This window comes from Mercenaria mercenaria, chromosome 1, assembly GCF_021730395.1.
Source record: "Mercenaria mercenaria strain notata chromosome 1, MADL_Memer_1, whole genome shotgun sequence".
In the NCBI taxonomy this organism is placed as follows: domain Eukaryota; kingdom Metazoa; phylum Mollusca; class Bivalvia; order Venerida; family Veneridae; genus Mercenaria; species Mercenaria mercenaria.
Window position 1 is genome coordinate 34482501 of NC_069361.1, and position 21953 is coordinate 34504453.

The 21953-nt window shown below is 34.6% G+C and overlaps 2 protein-coding genes across 2 annotated transcripts in view; both read left to right on the plus strand.

Moving 5' to 3' along the window:
• The window catches only part of LOC123545686 (actin-related protein 2-like), an 18806-nt gene extending 1354 nt beyond the window's left edge, over positions 1 to 17452 (plus strand). Inside the window, exons 2-8 of the mRNA XM_053544028.1 lie at positions 2065 to 2175; positions 6233 to 6448; positions 10863 to 10935; positions 13096 to 13232; positions 13895 to 14044; positions 16330 to 16608; positions 17123 to 17452. Of these exons, the coding sequence (XP_053400003.1) occupies positions 2065 to 2175; positions 6233 to 6448; positions 10863 to 10935; positions 13096 to 13232; positions 13895 to 14041 (684 nt within the window). The 3' untranslated portion in view covers positions 14042 to 14044; positions 16330 to 16608; positions 17123 to 17452. The remainder of the gene's footprint in view (positions 1 to 2064; positions 2176 to 6232; positions 6449 to 10862; positions 10936 to 13095; positions 13233 to 13894; positions 14045 to 16329; positions 16609 to 17122) is intronic.
• On the plus strand, positions 14499 to 17305 carry LOC128546046 (actin-related protein 2-like). The gene is made up of 3 exons (XM_053539359.1): positions 14499 to 14549; positions 16330 to 16608; positions 17123 to 17305. The coding sequence occupies exons 1-3, from the start codon at positions 14499 to 14501 to the stop codon at positions 17303 to 17305; spliced, it is 513 nt and encodes a 170-aa protein (XP_053395334.1).
• Positions 17453 to 21953: the final 4501 nt, after the last annotated feature.

The following is a 21953-nucleotide window of genomic DNA, read 5'->3' on the forward strand; positions in this document are numbered from 1 at the left end:
GAAAGTTATGCTGCAGATGAAAAAACAGAACATTTTGTTTGCCTTTGTAACGTCTATCCCGTTAACGGAAGTATTTTTTGAGCGTTTTAATCAAATACGCTACTGTAAGAAAAGAATGTTATAAAGAAAGTTATGTATTTGATTAATCTGTTACTGTTTTAGTTGATTAAAGCAAAGCCTCGTTATCAAAAGTAATCATTGAGCTGCATCTACAACCAGTGCAGCAATATTATAGTCATCCTGAATTTTGTGTTACCCTCAAATTACGTATATGACTACTTTTAAATTATCAATTACTAAGTACTTTTAAGGTAGCATAGAGCGGCTTTTCCTTATTTTGTCGTATTAGCACGTCCCGAATACTCTATGATTTTCCTTTTGTATTTGTGGCAGCTCGTACACTTACTTCTTCTGTAATGTGGCGGTAGTATACGCATCAAAATGACTGTATCAATTTAGAACTTTGTGGTCACCTCTAAAATAAAGAGGCATTTAAGCATAAATCAAAGAAGTCTCGACATGATTTTTTCGACTCATGCCATAAATACAATTGCTTAAATATTATGTAAAAAATAATATACAATATAAATTAATATATAAAAAAATTCTTTTAGAATTTACTTTCAATAATTTAATTAATGATTTTAAATTGAAACTTTGCAAACTTGCTTATTGTCATTATTTGAATATATTTACCAAAAAACAAACATAACAGCAGCATGCATTTTGTAAGAATATTTGTTTAGGCACTTTACCTAAATACTATCAGGGCTTTGACTTTGAAACTTATTTCTCTTTATTAGTTAAGAACGTAGGTCAAGAACTCTGACTTACATTTTGTGAGAGAATTATGCACATTTATGCAATTAGAGTTTTTTGTTTAGGTCTGTCTTTCTTGAATACTGTAAGAGTTATATGTTAAAACTTTTTTACAGTTATTCATAATCACTGTATCAGTAAGTAGGTCAAGAAGCATAAATATCACATTTTCTTCATAATTATAGTCCTTTTTATCTCAGAAATGTCTTGCTTATTGCCTCACTTCGAGTACAAACGAGTGTTTGCACCTGCTGGCGGTGCTCTTGTGTTAATAAATGAATGTTTACAATATATCGTATTATATTGAAATATTTTTGTAACATACTGCAATGTATCACAATATAATATTTGCTGGCAATACTACTAGTAATTTTAAACTAAGAGCCACATGGAAACAGTTTGAGCCACATTCATGAAATTAAAGCAAATGACTCAGGCGAATAGGGGAACCCCTGTTTTAGTGTATAGTGTATGCAGGCACCAGTGGCTGATTTAGGTATTGCGATATATTTACCAGTACAGTATATTTTTTCATGAAATGGGTACATGGATAGATGGCAATATGAAAATACACATGTCCAATTATATTTTGTTGCTATGGCAAAAAGTGTGATTGCTATGGCAATAAAGTCCAAAAATATGACAAGAAAGTAATTTGTGATGACTTTGAAATTCAAGAGATCTTTTATGAGACTTAGTACATAGGTAGACGACTATATAGAAAACGTGCACGCTATTTTAGTCTGTCTGTCTGTTTGTCAATCTGTCTAACCATCCATCAGTCCAAAATTGTGGGATCTGCATAATGTTATTAGTACAGAAAAGTTTTTCATAAAACCTAGGACATAGAAAGAAGACAGTATGGGTAATATGTAAATCATTTTATTATTTCCGTATGTATGTTTGTCTGGCCATTCCGAAAAGATTTGACGTTAATTTTAAAAGAAAAAAATGTTACTTTTATGGAAAATTGATTTGATGATAATTAGTTATAAATGTGCATGTCTACCAGATAAGTGAAAGGAAGAAGTAACTTTGACTGAGGACTTTGTTGAACCTCACCTCTGATAGATGTATATGCATTTTTGGCGAAAGATTCAAGGTTCTTTTATGTTGTCTGTTAATATGCAATTCTCAGGTCCAGTAAATTTAGATGTTTTAGACCTTTGCCAAATTCAGGTCATTGCCTAGATTTACTATAGATTTCATTCTAGAGAAATAACTGAAACATTAATTCTATTTCAGTTTGTAAAAGCTGGAAATGCTGGCTCGAACTTCCCATCATTTATATTCCCATCTCTTGTTGGTCGTCCTATCATTCGATCTGATGTCAAAGACAACAATGTTGAAACTAAGGTAAGTCAGTTCTGTGTTATTGTGAGTCAAATACCATTGCTTTTTATTAATAAAATATCTAGGACCAATAATATATTCAAATCTCAATAGGTAATAGTGTTTTTTCTAAATTTGGCTCCTTAACAGTAAAGAGATTAGAATATGCCACGGAAAGCACAACTGCTTAAATCGGAGATTTCTTCTATCGAAATAATGTTCATACTTTAAAATGTAGGGAGGGGTTGCATTCTGTTATTGTGATATTGTTTAAATTATTGTTGAATGAGGCGATATAGGAAGACGTGCTTATTGTAAAAAAGCAAAAGTGTTAAAGGTGGTAAATCAGATTTTGGAGAAATAATGAGTTTGTTTGAAACATTAACATCTGACCATTTACACATATTTGTATTCACAAAGCATTCTACTTGCTTTGTACATGTAAGATTTTCAATGGACTTTGTTAAATGTTAAATGCTAGCGGCCTAGCAGCCTAGCAGCCTATACATTATCTTGTCGACGTATTGAAGTAACTGGCCCGTCAGACTCACGCATTGATAGCGGACTGCACGGCTGTTTTTCACACAGCCTTGCACATATCATCTTGTCTTCAAATGAGCACCATGCCCAATGTTTTAATGCAGCATAAACTTTCAAATCGTTTCCTCACCTGTTAAAACACCCCCGAATTGTGACAAGAACATCAGTTGTTTTATCCTAGAATAGATATAAATGTACGTTGAGATAATTTAATATTAGGGTTACCTTTTAAATGGAATTTTACAGTTCTAGTTCTGGATTTGTACACATTTTTAAACTTCTTCCAGATGCAATTTACTTTTATTTCCATGCACAGAAAGCCTTTCATCTGATGAAGTAGAAAGTTCGAACATTTCATGTAGATTTACACCATTGTAGCTTACTTACTTTCAGTATATTGAACAATTAGGTAAATAAGACACTTATATTTTGTTTGTATTTGTAAATGTGTCACTTAAGTTGATACATTATCCTAATTTCTAATACGACTAGCAATGATTAAGTCATCACAACGATATTATGTTGACATCACGTCGACGAGATATGTATCGCTATGTATGCATCGAGAAAATTTAGCGCTTTCAAATTTGATCACGTATTTTACTTAAAAACATGTTTAAAACAAAATGTCACATAACACAGCTGTCTTTATTAATCCACACACACACACACACACACACACACACACACACACACTGTTCACTCGCTGTGCAGAATAATTCTACATCATTTGTGCTTTGATAGAACTATTCCGCGTATTACCCTTTCCGGTATAAACAAAGGAGCGTGACGACCTATCATTTGGTGCCATACATGCGCGAAGAAACAGGTCTATCATATTTAATTTAAATTTTACAAAACAAGACATATTAGAATCGAAATAATTCATAGTAAAACCGTGTTTGAACACTATTTATACACTCAGGCGTTTATACGTCGTACGAAATGATTTATTACGCTGGATGTACAACCGCCCATCGTGTATAAATAGTGTACTAACACGAGTTTGCTATAGATTATTTCTTAAATTATAAATTACTGGTACCAATCTTACATATAAGTAATTATCTTTTTACAATAGAAATAACCCATAATAACTTATTAAATTACATTAATATTTTTCACAATTTTCCCAAAGGAATTATGTCTATGTTTTAACTTTATAATCTACATATTCGTAATAATGTTTGTTTCATTCTGTTCTTCTGCAGTATTGGAAATAATCGAAATTGAGCAATTGTTTATTATATATATGTCTGAAAACAAAAACGTTGTTCTTCTAGTTGTTGCTATTTACGAACCTACCTTATACATATCACATGTCATTTCTTGCTTCCACTTGCTCTTGCCTCAAACATCTTTCACTGAAAATGTACAGCAAACAAAAGTCTGGAAGTATTCCAGTTGCACTAGCACAAACTATATCAAGAAGGTTTATTGTAGCTGCTATGTTATATTCTTACATACAAACTACATTTTTTACTGGATCCGCCATGTATAAACGGGAAAAAAATCGTGTGCAAACAAGGCAATTCACGTGCTGTTAATACATGATTTTTATTTTTGAAATGCTTTACCAGGGACGTATGTATGTATTTCTGCGCAGACTGATATTTGGCATTTGCATCTTGTTTCTTCCATAATAACCTCCTCTTGTAGCATTATAGATACAATGTAATTCGTAGTATGTTTAGCTGTATCAGTTTCCAACCCCAAACGTACCGCCCCCATCAATGTACGCACTAGCTTCTCTTAGAGTTTACTCCCTTTACAAAGCGTCTGTTCAGTTATTGTAAATAACTGTGAAGAAATAAGTATCGCTTGTAACTTGTGCTATTTCCCGTTTTTAGGTATTATATCAATGATTTTTGTTAGTATCAGTCGGTTTGTTTTTACCTGATTTTTCGCAGAATACATATAATAAACATCGAAAGCTAGTCACTAGCTTCGTACTCATCCGTACTCTGTTTGTTCGTACTCAAAATAATTCGAATGTAAAGTTGTTATTCTTAAAATAATTGTGTTCCTGTTTATCAAATTTTTAAGTTATATGTAAAATTATGTGTAATGTAACGTTTGTAATAACTAAAAATAAAAATAAGATGCTCAAAAACCTTCAAATCACACTTTTAGTAGTGTTGTTGTTATGTGTGCCCCGGTTATGGATATTTAAAACATGTTTACCTTTTACAAGAACAAACAACAAGAATGGTAAATAAAAAATGTACCGGAATTGTCAAGTCATCACATATGAAAACAATGCATTTAGTCGTTTTTTATGCAAGAATAGCGACAATACACGTTTGTTTTGTGTAGTAACGCCTGCAGAAGCCCTTGGGATATGTTTGTGACCTCGACCTTCGGTCTCAGTCACAAACAATCCCGCGGGCTTCTACAGACGTTAATACACACAAAAAAACGTGTATTATCCCTACAACAATACTTTATGAATTCTGAAAACATGACAACAATGACCTCCTTTCTAGTTGCCTATGCATCCAAACATAATTTTATCCTTACAAAGCGAATAAAATATTGAGTATGTATCTCAGATGCGTCACTGACTTCAGTTAGAGGACAAGATAATGTATAGGCTGCTAGGCTTCTTGGTTTCAATATTGCTAGAGTGCTAGGCTATAAAAATAGATTTATCAATTGATTTGAACGCTTATGCTGCATTAAAACGTTGGGTATTGTGCTCATTTGATGACGGGATGATATGTAGAAGGCTGTGTGAAAAACAGCCGTGTAGTGTGATATCAATGCTTGAGTTTTCTTGTACATCTCTGACACGCCAATAATTTCAATAAGTTGACAAGATAATGTATAGGCTGCTAGGCAGCTAGGCTGCTAGGCCAATACATTCACGCTGCTAGGCCGCCAGGCAGCTAGGCTGCTCACGCACAGTTTTGTTAATTTGATTTTCCTACCCCGTTTTCCCATCTAAGATATACTTATTTTAGCATGTCTTTGCGTAAAGGAATGACATGAATATAAGAACTATGGTAATATATTTGTCACAAATTTGCGTTAGAAATTACTTATTTGGCCAAAATTTATTACAAAATTATTATCACCCACTTTGCCTATCGTGGTTGCGCAACAAAGACAAAGTGGCAATAGATGATGTCGAATGCTACATACTGTTTTAAAACTTTCCTTTTTGTTCAGAAATATACCAATATCTAATGTAAATGTAAACCTAGAAATTAAAATGACATTATAAGGAAAATACTTTCTTATTAATGGGTGGTTATTATAAGATTTTTTAACAGAAATAATAAACATACATTTCTAACAGGGATCAATAAGGGATGTATAACCTATTTAAATAGTTTAAGAAGTAAAACTGTAGGTAAGCATTAGCAATTACCATATTTGCCAACTGCATGATCTGCTTTATGATTTCACTTAAAAGGTACTGCGTAACCTGGTACACCATACCAATTAATGAGTCAAAAAGTTGAAAATATCAGGTTGCTGAGTGGATGATTGGATTTCAGCTATGACTATTCAATAGTTTAGTTTGAATATATTTCAGGATATCATGGCTGGAGATGAGGCAAGTGAGCTAAGATCCATGTTACATGTGAAATATCCAATGGAAAATGGTATTGTACGTGACTGGGATGATATGCAACTGTTGTGTGATTATACATTTGGGCCAAAGAAACTCGACATTGATACTAAAAATTCCAAAGTACTTCTCACAGAACCACCAATGAATCCATTGAAAAATAGAGAAAAAATGTTAGAGGTAAGTTTTGGAAATATTTGTGGATAATTTGTATTAAATTTTCAGTGACTGTTCATTAATATTGACAAAATCAGGTCGGTTAGGATCTTAAATGTACATGATATATAAGCAAAAAAACGATTTTAGTTCCATCCTTTTAAACATACACTCAAAGCCAGGCAAGGGAGCGAAACACCGCACCAACACAATTTTAGGTCATATGGCAATTTCCCAGCTTTAATGGGAGAGGAAGACCCCAGGTATCCCTCCGTGCATTATTTCATCACGAGCGGGCACTTAGGTAGAACCACCGACCTTCCGTAAGCCAGCTGAATGGCTTCCTTAGATGAAGAATTTAACGCGCCGATTGAGTCTCGAACCCATATAGATGAGGGTCATGTGATTTGAAGTCAGCGACCTAAACCACTTCGCCACGAAGACCCCGGATGCTTAGAGGAGGTGAATGCTTAAGACAGGTTGAAATTAGAACAAAAAGTCAATTTGGAAAATAAGGTGACTTGCAATTTAAGGCAAGTTGTTTTTTAGTCTGGTGGTCATTGAGGCAGGTTCAATCGTACATTCGTACAAACATGTTTTGGAATTACCTGAGAACGAACTGATCAATACCAGTACTCATTTGGTACCATTTAATCTCGAGAAGATCAGGTCAGTTATCTTATATGTATAAGCATACATCATAACCCGTCGCAACGGTCTTGTGTTCAAAGAAACAGTTGAGTCATGAAGTGGTAATTGGAGGAGTGACTCTCAATAGTAGGAATATATTCTCGATAATACTGTTATGAAATTCTGTTACAATTTTCTCTGTAAGGGTTGTCTTCTAGGTTGGTAATGTTGAGAATGGGGCTGTCATTTAAATTAAGACTAAGTGGGGCATGAATGAAACTCCTTTATAGTAAAACTTGAAATACATGTAGTAGTTTTAAGGGTTCTATATGGACACATTAATGAGAAAATAATTGATTAAACAATGATATTATCTTAGAAACTCACCAAGTACTTAAGATTTAGCCTGATGATCTTTTATTGCTTGTTTAATTGTACACATTACACCATATAATTAGTTCTATATGCATAATCATAGTAGTTATAGTATGTTTTGTAGTATTTTGTAGTAAGCTTTTTGTTGAAAGTAATGTGTATACATGTAAATGCTATGTATTCTGCTTAGTTCAGTGAGAGCACAGGCAGTGCAAGGATCGCACAGTCTGTGCAGACCATATATGGAATTGAACATGTTGTTTGCACAGCACGCCATGTTTTTGAGTAGCGTGCCACATTCCTGCATAATGTGCCATATTTTCAACGTTAAGCGCAGCATGCTGCATTTTGTGCGGTGCGTCACTGTTTTGTGCAGTGCGCCGCAATTTGCGTAGAAATCTAAATGTCGTGCAGTCAAATGATATAAAAGCCCCAACATCTTCTTTGTCTGGGGGACTTGAAGCTAGAGGGACTTGTTATGCTTAATTGTTGAATTATGTTAGTGCAAGAAATTTTGTTGTAAAATTAGTGTTGAATAAATGATGCTTTTAGTTGACTGGATTTACTGGTTGTATTTTTGAAAGTTGTTTAAAGGATATAGTAAGTTGGATGAATACTAACATGTTGAAACTCAATGCTGAAAAAACAGAATTAATCATATTTTCATCTGAACACAAGACACAATCTGTTTCAAACATATCTGTGAAAGTGGACGGCTCTGAAATCAAACAATCAGGCAGTGTCAGGAACCTCGGTGCTTTCCTGGATTCGAACATGAGGATGGAGCAACATGTGAATAGTGTGTGTAGGAATTCCTATGCACAGTTGCGGCAAATTAGTCACATCAGACAATATATAACCGCAAACGCAACCAAATCTCTAATCAACTCTCTTGTTACATCACGTTTGGATTATTGCAACTCTCTTCTATATGGAATTCCAAAACGGTCAATGAACAAAATGCAATATGTCCAAAACACGGCAGCTAGAATCGTAACCAGAACATCCAGATACGACCATATAACGCCTGTTCTGCGTGAACTCCATTGGCTTCCTGTGCAATGTAGGGTAGAATACAAAATTATAACACATACATATAAGGCACTCAAAGATCAATCACCAGCTTATGTAGCGAACATGCTAGAAATATATACACCATCCAGAAATCTGAGATCGCAGAATAATGCATTAAAACTAGTGGTGCCCAAATGTCGAACAATACGATTTGGTGACAGGAGCTTTCAGACAGCTGCTGCGAGGTTATGGAATGCCCTCCCATCTGGCATAAGAGAGTGCAAGACCGTGCAAAGTTTCAAAAAAGCGCTAAAGACGCATTATTTCATACAATTCTTTGGCAACTAACATCTCACTGATTACCTGATTTATAATGTAGGTACTTTGCCGGCCAATTAATTACTTTAATTAAGAACTCCAGTGTGACAGAATAATGTTGGCGGTGTTTTTTTTCTGTGGGATGTATCATGGATGTTCTCCGGACCGTTTAGGTAGGGATTGACCCAATCATCCGGGTCGGTTTGCATGCTGTGATGCATTTCGCAGACATCATACTGTTTAATTCTGTCTGTTCAAAATGTAAGATATCTTCTGTTCTTTTCTGCTCTGACCTGTGTCTTTGATAGGTCAGTTAATGTTTTATGATATTGTATTTTTGTTTCATGTTTTGATCTGCCTACCTTCCAATTTAAAATGCTTGGTATCTTATTACCGTAATGTAATTTTAATTTCTTCTATAATAGTTCAATTTCCATTTTTTTATTGAACATTATATAAATGTTTTTATGTAAAGCACTTTTGAACGTATTTTTATATGAAAAGAGTGCTATATAAATGTGGTATATAATAATAATAATAATTTTAACAGAGGACAGTAAATCAATATGCTACGAAACCCAGTCTAGGGTAAGTTTGGGCCACGTTGACAATCCCTGGAGACGGTTTACGTAACAATACAATTATTCTACGTATTTGCATTTTTTCAGGGCTTTCCAGTTTGAAAGGGGTAGGGGTGTGGGGGTGGGTGAGTTCTTCCGTCTGATATTTTCAAAAGACAAACAATATATAAACAGTCATTTATTATGAAGATGTTTATACGAGGGGAATTCAGAAAATGTAAGACATCTTTGGTTAGACTGATTTTGGACTTTTGGCTTGTTCATCTTCATGTCACGTCATGTAATACATCTCGTATTAATTTTACTGTTTTATATTTAGTAACTTTTAATATCAATTTATGCCTTTTAATAAAACGTCTAGCTCTACAGGGGTCAGACATGTTCAATCCAGCTTATGTGTTGTCTTCCTTTGTCGTGTCATAAATAGAACTACAGTGGCAAGAGAGAGAGAGAGAGAGAGAGAGCAAATATAAAATTGTAACACAATCGTTTGTTATAGCTAAAGTACAAGCGTTTAGGACACACACACACACACACACACACACACACACGCACGCACGCACGCACGCACGCACGCGCGCACGCGCACACACACACACACACACTTGTATTATTTTATCGTAAGCATGGATGCTCCAGGTAGGAAGGCAATAAGATTCTACATAAAGATGCGTTGTTATCTTAAAATATCAGCCAAACAGATTCTGCAAGATTTTAAAACTACTTTCGGTGATACCTCATCCTTCAAAGCCACTGTTTTAGGTGGGTAAGGATATTAAATTAGAGAAAATCTTGAAGCAAAGACCTGCAACGCGTAGGGTGCCCTAAAACGGCTGTATCTTCTCATAATATAGCGTCTGTAGCAGTCATTGTAGCGTAATACTTGAGATAAACAGTTTCCAAAATAGCTGCATCAGAGGGCATTACATCGGAAGTGTTCATGAAATTCTGACTTAACACCTGAAATTATCGAAGGTGTGTGGAGCTGAAAATCCAAAGGGTGTAATGTTGCAAAATACTTCTAAAAGTCTATTACAAAATGGACATGAAAGAAAGTTTAATGAACTTCTCACAGGGATGAGACATGGGAATATAATTTTGAACCACAAAGGCGGATAAACAACAAACAGAGGCTTAGAAAAGGGCAAGAACGACCAGATATCGCAAAAAGAACTCAAAGCTGCGAACGGGTTCGTTACACAATTTTCTTCAGTTCCAAAAGCCATGTTGTGCAAACACCTAGTGCAACCAGCTGATTAATTATTGAAAAGTTTTACAAGGACAACGTTCTAAACCAGTTAGAAAACAATACCTAAAACGTCGCCCTCAAACTGGTTTATGGGTCATCTGCCCTCTTATTCATGACAATGCAGCTCTACACAGAGCAAAATAATACAGCAGTTTTTACAGGACCAGCCATTTCTCTCAACTATTTGCAGCCTCGAGCAATTGATGTTTAAGTGTAAAAAAGAATCGCAGCCATTTTATTGACATATTTGTTCTTTTTGGTATTATTTCAGGTTATGTTTGAAACGTACAAGTTCCAGGGAGTCTATATTGCTATGCAAGCTGTGCTTACTCTATATGCTCAAGGTAAGATGGTGCAAAACTGTGCTTAAAGACACTGTTTCTGGTTGGCAAGGTATGTGGCCTATGGTCTGCGTATTGGCGGTAAGAGCCAATATACAAGACTGGCCGATTGATAGACTTGCTTCTGTTTATCATATTAAGCTACTGTATAGCTACTGTGCAGTACATAGATTGCATGTGATATTTTCACCTTTATAGCAAACCAGGGGCCGTAATCATAAAGCATCTTAAGTATAAGAAATTGATTATTTACTTAAGCATTACTTAGGTAAGAAATTTATTTTACTAAAGTATACTTGTTATTCATAAAACAACTTAATAAGTAATTCTTGGCTTTTATTTAGGACGAAAACATTAAAAAAAACAACATCAATTTCAGACAGATACAACATGCACAATTATGTTTAAAGTGCTTTTATCTGAAAAACAACATTTTAATCGTACTCACGACGCCATTTTGCTTTCTGACTTAAGTCATTTCTTACGTATCTTAAGTTTAAGCAGTTTATGAATAGGACTTAAGTTTTTTACTTAGACTTAAGCTGAAATCACCACAAACTTAAGTAAAATCTTCAACTTAAGTCAAAACTTATACTTAAGAAGCTTTATGAATACGGCCCCAGATCTCACTTTTATAACGAGTTTAGAAAACCTGATTAAGTTTGGACTAAACAAACAAAGTGATAGAATACAACAGCATATTTATTTTTCAATTAATCAAGCTTTATAACAATTAAAGATCATAATTAATTAATAATTGAAAAATATGCTTGTCATTTCTCTTATTGAATTTTAAATAATTATTTCATTTTTCATTTAATAAAGGTGAGAGTTTTCTAAAATGGTGGGAATTGTCTTGATGTAAGAGTTGTAATTTAATTGGTCAGGACATTACTCAACAAGAATGAGCAATTACAATTAGTATATTATCAATTAAAATAATTTTGTGTATAATCTGAAAAAAGCTGCATATCAATCAGTGAAATGAATAGCACTAGAAATAACTAGTTATCTTTACCTATCAATAAAATTTATGATCCTCTGACATGGACTACATGTCAAGTCTACAGGGGTTTTACGGACTCTTATCAGACTGGACCAGACAGGATCCTGTTTATTGGGGATTACAATGTCTGGCTTTTAGGGGGGGGGGGGGGGGGGGGGGGGGGGGGGGGGTGGGGGGGGGGGGGGGGGGGGGGTGTCACTTATAAAGGAGATTTTCTTTGCCTTTAATATCAATCTTAATGTCTTCAACATTCCGTTGCTGAGGAGGCGTCATAATTTGAACCGATATATTCCATATTGAGCTAATAAGTTTCTGTTACGGATTATGTTTAGATCACAATGGTTCCAATATGCACCATGTGTATGCTCTAGTTAGATCAATACTGAATTAGAGGGTAGTAGACAATATCAGATTGTAACATGCGTAGCTGGTGACAGTAAACGAAAAATAGTCGCCTCGAAAATTGTTCACGTCTTGCTGTTATATTATGTATATAGTCAACAAGAAACCACATAACTTAATATACACCGACAAGATATGAAAACGCAGCAAACATATGCCTGGATATATTTTCTACCACAGAATGAATCACCTTGAACTGTTCAACACAACACGTTGATCCTCTATACCCATTGTGTTAATATTACTCTGTTGTGCTGATTAAGTTTGATCACAATTGGTATAGAGTAGCGAGAGGGTATGTGTTGAACATTTCAAGGTGGCGCTTTTTAAAGTAAAATATATTCAGGCATATGTTTGTTGCGTTTTCATATCTCGTAAGTGTATGTTCTTCTTAAACTGAAAGGAGGAAACTAGAGTCATTTCTGGTAAATAAAAGTATACTTTCCACAACATATATGGAACAAATGCTTATCCACTTCAGTTGGTATCAATCTATATTATGATATCTTTGTAGAGGAGATGTGTTTTTTATTTCATCACAGAAAAGCAGTCTTATAAAATAAAGTAATAAAATGTACATGCATAGCTGCTTTAGATGATGCACATTTTGTGACCATATTAAAATTCAAGTACTTATAAACTCATAATATCGTCTCGGACATGCAAACTTGGAGACCTCATGATGTACTTTTGCTATGATGTAATTAAAATAAGATTTTTGAGGCTTTAGTTGAAATTGCATTGTCATGTTTTAGGTTTGACCACTGGAGTTGTTGTAGATTCAGGGGACGGAGTTACACATATATGTCCCGTGTATGAGGGCTCTGTGCTTACTCATCTCGTGCGACGTCTCGACATTGCAGGCAGAGATATCACTAAATACCTTATTAAGGTAAGTAGATGATGTAACATACCTACCCATTATCTGATATTAAAGTAAGTAGATGAGATGCAACAACATACATGCTACATATATTAGGTCTGGGCTCTCCTTTATTTGACACTACTACAATATGCATGGATAAGGTTGATCAGAAAGAAACTGGAAAGGACAATAAGAGGTAAAATATTTAAGTCATTGTTTGTCTCCTTTGTAACTTTTTATGCATGCTTGAATATTCAAATAACTTGGCAAAATAACTATCACAACAAGACAATGTGTTACGCGTATATTTAAATCCCTAGCCCAAAGATCAAGGCCAAAGTTAGCGGTCAAAGCTTTAAAAATCATTTTGTCCGCCGTTTAACCTTTGTTTTCTGTATGCATGGATATTCAAGTATTACAGAACAAATAACTATCATAAGACGACAACATGTCACCTGCGACATCTAGACCCCTAACACAATGGTCATGGTTACATTTAAAATTCAAACAATTAAGGTCATTATTATTGTTATGTCGCATAAAAATTTTATGCGATTATTTAAAACAAATGAAGTAAATTCTATCCTCACTTGAAGAGTCCATTTTTGGTTTTGTAGATAGATTCTTTTTTTTACACCATAAGAGATATAAAATTACACTTTTCTACTTCTGGCTTGCATTAATTTCAGCTGCTCTTGTTGAGGGGCTACGCATTTAACCATTCCGTCGACTTTGAAACAATACGAATGATGAAAGAAAAATTGTGCTATGTAGCATATGATATTGAACAGGAGCAAAAACTTGCCTTAGAAACAACAGTGCTAGTAGAATCTTAAACCGTAAGTATTAGAAGAATGTGGTACATGTAGTGTTTAAAAGAAATAACTAATCATTAAAACCCTCTGACTTTATATTGATATTCAGACTAATACAGCAACTCTCCAAATGGATAGTATACATAACAACAAAACTACAAGGTTCGAAAATCATTCCCTTCAACATTTTACTCTAATTATATGACCGAAACTATAAAGGAAAGTATGTGTGTGTGTTCGGGTTTAACGTCATTTTCAACATTTGTTCAGTCATAGAAAAGACGGTGTCTACTTGTAGCAGTGAGCACAATGCCCATTGTTATAGTGCTGCCTCACTCGAATATCAGGCCGTAGACACGCGACATGATACTCCATCCAGTCACATTATACTGACACCGGGCTGACCAGTCCTAGCACTCCCCTCCTAATGCTGAACGCCAAGCGAGGAAGCTACTAGTACCATTTTTACGTCTTTGGTATGACGCGGCTGGGATCGGACCCACGATCTCCCGCAATCGAAGCGGACGCTGTACCACTAGGCTACCGAGGCGGTTATAAAGGAAAGTAATCAGAAATAATCAATCAGAAATAATCGATTCAATACTCTTTCTACTATTTGAGTCAAATATCAAACCATATGACGGATATTTGAGAAATGAATTATCGACAATTACATATTACAAGAAATAAACATACATGTTGTACATGTATTTCATTTTCATATAAACAAAGTTATAAAGTAAGTTATATTATAAACAATGTCATTTCAACCTTTTAATTCCGATCCTTCTTAGTGATCCCAATCTAGGAGTTGGCACTTTCAATCTTGGACGAAGCAAATGTTACTCGTGAGCATTTGAGCAAAGGCAGTAATAAACATAATTCAACTACTTGGCCTGTTTAGTTTTCTTTTGAGAACTTGGATGTAACAGTGCAACAATTTTTTAATCGGGAAATAATAAAAACGAAAAAATACCGAGTATAAGCGCGATAGGTGGATACCCATTGCGGTATTTGTAAATAAAGAAAAAAAAAAGAAACATGGTATAAATAAAGGATATTCTGCACGTTCAATAACATTTTTCCACAATTTGGAATTTGACTTAACTCCGATTTTTCAAAATATCAGAATATACTTAGAGAAAATTCGGCAAACGAAGAAGATAGGGTCGTGTGCTTCATGTTTTCTCCTAAATTGAATAAGAAAAATTTAACAACAGACAAGTTTTTATAATGGACTTATATAGGAATATCACAACTTTGACAGCATTTTCTCTAACAGATTTTGTTTTTACATTGTAGATTTCAATGAAAGTTCCTACAGTCGAAAATACAGATATGATCTGTAATATGGTGACATAAGATATATAGATCCGTGTTTTTTTTTTAGATATATGCTCATAATAAAAAAAAATTTGAACCTTACACGCTTATTTTAGAACGCGGTTTTGAATCATTTCATCATTTTTAATATCATATTTTATCTTTACAAAGATAGTTACGTTACCGTTTTAATAGCTGATGGGTTGCCATTAACTCGTAAATTCATTAATTTCATTTGCATGTGCCAACTTTAGGCTTTATTTTACGTTATTCGGGTAAACAAAGTTATGCCAAAAAGTTATTTCTGGTTTATCCAACATGCAGACTACCTAAACAGAATAGAAAAAGTGGAAAACAGAAGGTCGCCAAATACGATAAGAATGAAAATGTCGCATACTCGGTTTCATTGAGTCTGTTCATTGACGGTAGTGGAAATGCAATCTCCCGTCCATGCCCACTAGTTCCGGATTGAGTAGAACTCAACATTTACACATGTTAAAGTATCAAAATAAAATTTAGAGACATCTGTAGGTATATTCATATTGTAAAACTAACGAAGAAACGGCAACTAAGAAATAAAATGAATCACGAAGTGATATATGATTGTTTTCTTCTGAAATTCAAATTTGGTGATCAAATATGAAGTTAAAACGGTTGTTAAGATGTGTACGGTCATTTAAAGCATATTTTAATAAAGTGTAAATTGATACAGTCACTCGTTAGTTGCAAATGTACATTTTGATCAGTTCTGTCTTTTACATGCTTGAACATTGATGTCTACATTTAATCACAACTTTATTGATCCGAGTTGTAACACCAAATGTGTATATTTATGCATTTTGTAATATGAATTATACACATACTATATAGTGTACATTTTTTAAACTTTAACTTATCTGATTGAGCTAGAAGTCGTTTAAATAAACGATTTGTATTTGAAAAATAGCATAAATCGCGATTTACATTTGTAATTTCAATAATTGTAGTTACCAGATGGCAGAGTGATCAAGGTGGGTGGGGAGCGATTTGAGGCTCCAGAGGCCTTATTTCAACCCCATCTTATCGGTGTAGAAAGTGACGGGGTAGCTGAGATATTATTCAAAACCATTCAGACTGCTGATCTGGACACTCGACCAGAACTGTACAAGCATATAGTGTTGTCAGGAGGTTCAACTATGTATCCCGGTCTGCCGTGTCGGCTTAAGAGAGAACTAAAACAATTGTATCTAGAGAGGATCATTAAAGGCAATAAAGAAACATTGAGTGTAGGTGAATTTCATTTCATGCTTATTTTGTATTGTTTAGATAATCTTGCCTAATTATTGTGAGAACATAAATACACAAACACTTACTATTTGCATCTTCCATTAATATGTTCTAGATGTGATTGGCAATTTAGTCCCTTAATACCTCAAACATGACTTTGTTGAATAGACACTGAGTGCAAGCTTGCAACATTGACCTCAGAACCAATCAGTTAAAGACTTGTCAAAATATACAATTCAGCCTTCACACTGTATTTACAAGATCTTATTTTTTTTTTGGTTTATTGCCGTTTTTCAACAGTATGTCAGTCATGTAACGGCGGGCAGTTAACCTAACCAGTGTTCCTAGTTTCTGTACCAGTACAAACCTGTTCTCCGCAAGTAACTGCCAACATCTCGTGCCACCGTCATAGGATTTTCTAAATAGAGTTTGCTATATTACTTGTGGTATCTACTGAATTACAACACTTAGAATTTAAGATTGCTTGATAAAATCTGATCCAATTCGTTCCAGAAATTTAAAGTTCGTATAGAAGATCCACCCAGAAAAAAGTACATGGTGTTCTTAGGAGGAGCTGTCCTTGCCGACATCATGAAAGACGAGGCTGAGTTTTGGATTTCAAAAGAAGAATATAAAGAAAAAGGCACCAAAGCACTTGAAAAACTTTCGACACCAGTTAAGAAAACAGTCGGATGATGTGTGATAGTTGTTAATATTTTAATATTGAACACTTAAGTATTGAATGCTAACTGGAGTGTTCTAATGAACACATTTTCAGTCTTGTACATTTCTGAAGTAGATTTGTAGAAAATCATATGGATGTAGAATATATCTTGTTTTTGATTGCAGAAATTTGATGGACAGACAAATCTATGATAGAAAAATAAAATGAAAGAAATCTGTCTGCTTTCCCATTCTCTCATTCATGTTTGTATGTTTAAACTGATATGCGCGTAGCAGAAGTTCATTGTTGAACCCCAATTATATACGATATATTTCCAACTCCCAACTTACACCTCTCGTGAAAACAAGGCTTTCACAATCATTGCAATTATGTTCACTGTCCAAATTATTATTATATCGAAATCATATTAACTAGTTCACAAAGTACGGGTTATCTTAATTTACGGCGTATAGATTACAGTACATACTGGATAATACTGAAAATGAATAAGTACCAGATTTAGAAAAAATGCAGTGGCGATTAAACATAAACGATTACTAGGTTTTTGACTTCTAGGATCATTCAATGATATCCTTATTCCGGTTTCACTTTTCCAAACGTCTAAATTTCAACATTCCTGAATATTAAAAAAATAAGAATAGAGTTTGTGTAAAAGTGTTTTCCAATAGTGCTTTGGTACTGAAAATAATATTAACTAATTATTTCAATAAAAAAGCTATCACTAGATATGCAATATATCAGAATTTCTAACAGGTATAAAAGTGACAATGGTATTAGGACTTAACAAAAGATTTAGATTCAGGTACTTGGAGACATAATACAAATGGTTCTATAATTTCAAATAGATGTAATTGAAATACTTGCAGGGGACAAACCGTAAATCTTATTCCTTTCTATGCGTTATCATTGTTTTGTCATTGCATCTGTTAACGTGTCTCTGAGATTTGTTATGAATAATAGCATGCTGGGCATTAGTGTTAGCGCTATGATGTGGAAATCATTGGTGAAATTTGGATTCGATTTTGTATATTTACTTTCATTATGATGAAATTTTATTCCTTTTTGTGTTTGGCCAGTTTTGAACAAAATCGAAAATTATGTTTATCTCTCAGACGCCACTTTGCCGCGGTAAAAGTCATTAATTAACAAAGGTTGCATCACTTTGATGAAACTGAACAACGATTTTTTTATAAGCAGTTATTCAACAAAATTCTGTTCAATGCCTATATATCTCTGTAAAAGGTACCACATACCATACTTCTCAAATCAGTCCCAGCCTCAACATATTACTTTTTTTTGTTTCGGTTACTTGTGTTTCTTGATATAATTTCGCGTTTGATAGCACAACTCCAAGTTCACTCATTACCTCAATCAACACACCTTCTAGAATGATTTAGTTCCTTTTTTTGTGTAACTTGATATTGCTACCGTAGTATCCGTTTACCCTGTACGCACATCCCCGATTGTACACATCACCCATCCACCACACACAAAAAATCAAAACTGTGTTACACGAGAAACATTCAATGTTTAATAACATACTTTTTTGCCTTCCTACAATATAATTTACCTCAATTTAATTTTTATATTGTCGCTTTAGTGTGTTTCTCCAAGTACCGCCTACTTTTAGAATTCGCTCTAGGTAAACTTGTCATCTTTGGCGGCGAACGTCGTTGTGTGCTGTCATCTGTTAATTTACGACCTGAACATTTTTGTGTGTTGATCTACGATTGCAGACCTGGGTCAACACACATAATATGATTTTAAAAATTGTTATTAAATATTGATTTACGAACTAATTTGTTTAAGTGTTGGTTTAATATTGTATTCATATTTTGATTTTATTTATTCTTAAATCGTTTATTTTCAACCTAAAATTTTCTTAGCGTTAATCTACGATTGCTGACCTTGATAAACATTCATACTCCATCTTCACCATTTATTATTTTAAGGAGGATCTACGACCTAAAGATCTTCTTAATGCTGATGTAAGACGTGGACAAATTTTGATGTATTCGAGTGTTTTAACCTTGATTAACAACTATAGACTTGCAACGACATTCAAATTCTGACTTTTTCATTTAATAAATGTTGATCTCAGGCATGAAGGTGGGCCGATGGTCTAGTGGTAACACGCTTGACTGTCAATCCAGAGGTCCGGGGTTCGAATCCCGGTCCAGGCACTGGAAATTTCTGAGATGCTCTTGAGTGTCTTCCACATAACTGGAGGCCTATACTGGTTCTTCCCAGGAAAGACGGCTTCGCGTGTATCGGTGCTATACACCGGGCACGTTAAAGAATCCGACTGTCTATTCGAAAAGAGCTAGGCTAAGTTAGCTGGACACGTCTGTACCTGAAAAGTTCTCTCTGACTGTTCTGGGGGCTTTATCTCACTCTGTCCTTCTGGTCAGATCACTCAGTGTCTGTACTAGTAGATGATGATTTCGTGCCCTGTGTGGCTGCAGCATATGTAAAAGCGCCTTTGAACGTGTTTATCATGAAAAGGGCGCTATATAAATCTGGTATAATAATAATAAAAAGTTTTAGATGTTGATCTGCACTCTGCACATTTTCAAATGTTTATCTAAGACCTGCACTCTTTGACTGTGCTGTTTGGCAGAATTGGAAGGGTTATTGTACTCCTTCTTTCGTAGGCATCTTCGTTTACGTCAAGCTTTGTCAAGTTTTTGTTATTAATCTCAAAAACTACGTGAAAAAAGGAATTGAAACTTGTAAAAACGCGTGTTTACTGTGATCTGACTTGCTATATAAAGAATCCATGTCTCTCAATTTTCTTTTCTTTACAACGTTATGACCCGTTTTTGAGTAAACAATTTTTGGCTGAATTGAGTTTTGTTTATTCCATTGCATTTTGCTTGAATGATCATGCTTTGCTCTTGTTTAAATAATCAACGACCGGAGACATGTCCAGGGTCTTCATTTACATACAATGTACAGTCTAACCTGTCTTTAGCAGCCAGCCAAGGGAAGCAGACAATTTGGCCGCTAAAGCCAGGTGACCGCTGATCGGAGGTGCAGCCAATATATGTATTTTCAGACTTCTGGCCAGTATAGCCTTTAGGCCCATTTTTGGGGGGTTTCCCATTATTATTTTATCAGGATACAATGACGTGCATTTGCCTTCGCAATACGAATGGTCTTCTTAGCAATCTAAAATTCCAGCGTGATCTTTTTACTACAAAAATTGTTACAGACAATTTTCCAACTTCAAAACAAGTTTTGTTTACAATTTTCGCCATTTTGGTAAGGGAAGCTACTCTCCGCGCTTATTGTCTACGCTAAAATCTACGATTGCCGTTACGTTCGTTAAAGATGGAGTGGTTTATATTTTTTTTCAAACACAATTAATTTCGTATAAATTTAATAGTATTTTGAGGACAGAAGTATAAAAAATCACAAATATTATGCTACTAGTTAGTTTATCGAGTATTATCTTTAACCGAGGTCAAACTGTGAACAACAATTTGACACGAGGTGACACGCTTATTGCCGATAATTACTGCAATTTGTTCATAACAAAAGGGGATTACACCTTTGGTTATCAGTTTTAATTGAGAAGCTCATGTCATTTTGTCGTTCTTGTGGTGAAGTCAAGCGAAACTTAGCAATCACGTGCTTCTCAAAAATCGTGTATCTTTGGCGATTATTGCCTAAAAATAATTGATTTTGGAAGAAAAATGGCCGCTGAAAGGGGTCAAATACGGCGGTCGGGAGGCAATTTCGGTGGCCGCTGGCCGCGGACGGCAGGTGGCCGCTGAATAAAGTGATAAAATAGAGGAAAATCCGTCGGGGGCGTCATAAAATGGCCGCTGAACGGAGGTGACCGCTGATCGGAGGTGACCGTTAGTACAGGTTAGACTGTATATGAACATTAAAATCTGAGCTTAACATTTTAACACTTCCATGTGCTAAATAGATTTATAACAAACTACTGAGGACATAACCAAGAAGCAAAAGATATTAAAAACGTACTCGTTAAACAATATTTCTGAAAAGTTTATGACATCCACGTCAAATACCTTTTCGTATAATAGCGACATAACATCTTTAAAGCATATTCTTGACTGTAAAAAGGACCATTTCCCATTTCTCTGGTCTTGTAGATAGAAATCCCATATAAAATCCCAGATGCACAAAGTAACATACTAAATAATATTCCTATATAGTATAATGACTCTAGGTTTAATACTTTTCACACACGTTAAATTTTTACCATGTCAGTGGTCTCAGTTCAGGTCTTGCTGACTGAAATCCCAAACAAAACCTCAGATGAACAATTATGCGTGCTGAATAACTATCTCCTAATGTTTAATGCCTGTAGGTCAAATATTTATGAGGTATATTTGACTCGTAGTTAAATTGCTTTATAATTCATTGGAATATATAAAATATATAAAAATAAAATGAAAAAAAATAATGCGTGCTGAAGTGCTATTAAATTTTTCAGTTATGTCATTTTCTTAATCCTTGTAAAAACCAACAATTTGCCAATAAAACTTATTTAGACTGTTTTATCATGGTTATCGCGAACAGTAGTCTAACTCAAGAAGGCGGCATAACTTTCACATGCAATTAAGGCTTGTCCATCGTTCATAATATATCTAAAGTAATGTTAAGAGTGCATTGAAGCTGAATATT

Excerpts from the sequence above, each read along its gene's own strand:
- LOC128546046 (XM_053539359.1), top strand. The coding sequence starts at position 14,499 with ATGACGCGGCTGGGATCGGACCCACGATCTCCCGCAATCGAAGCGGAC. Across the intron at positions 14,550-16,329 it reads CCGCAATCGAAGCGGACGCT|TTACCAGATGGCAGAGTGAT; the intron begins GTACCACTAGGC and ends CAATAATTGTAG. Across the intron at positions 16,609-17,122 it reads GCAATAAAGAAACATTGAGT|AAATTTAAAGTTCGTATAGA; the intron begins GTAGGTGAATTT and ends AATTCGTTCCAG.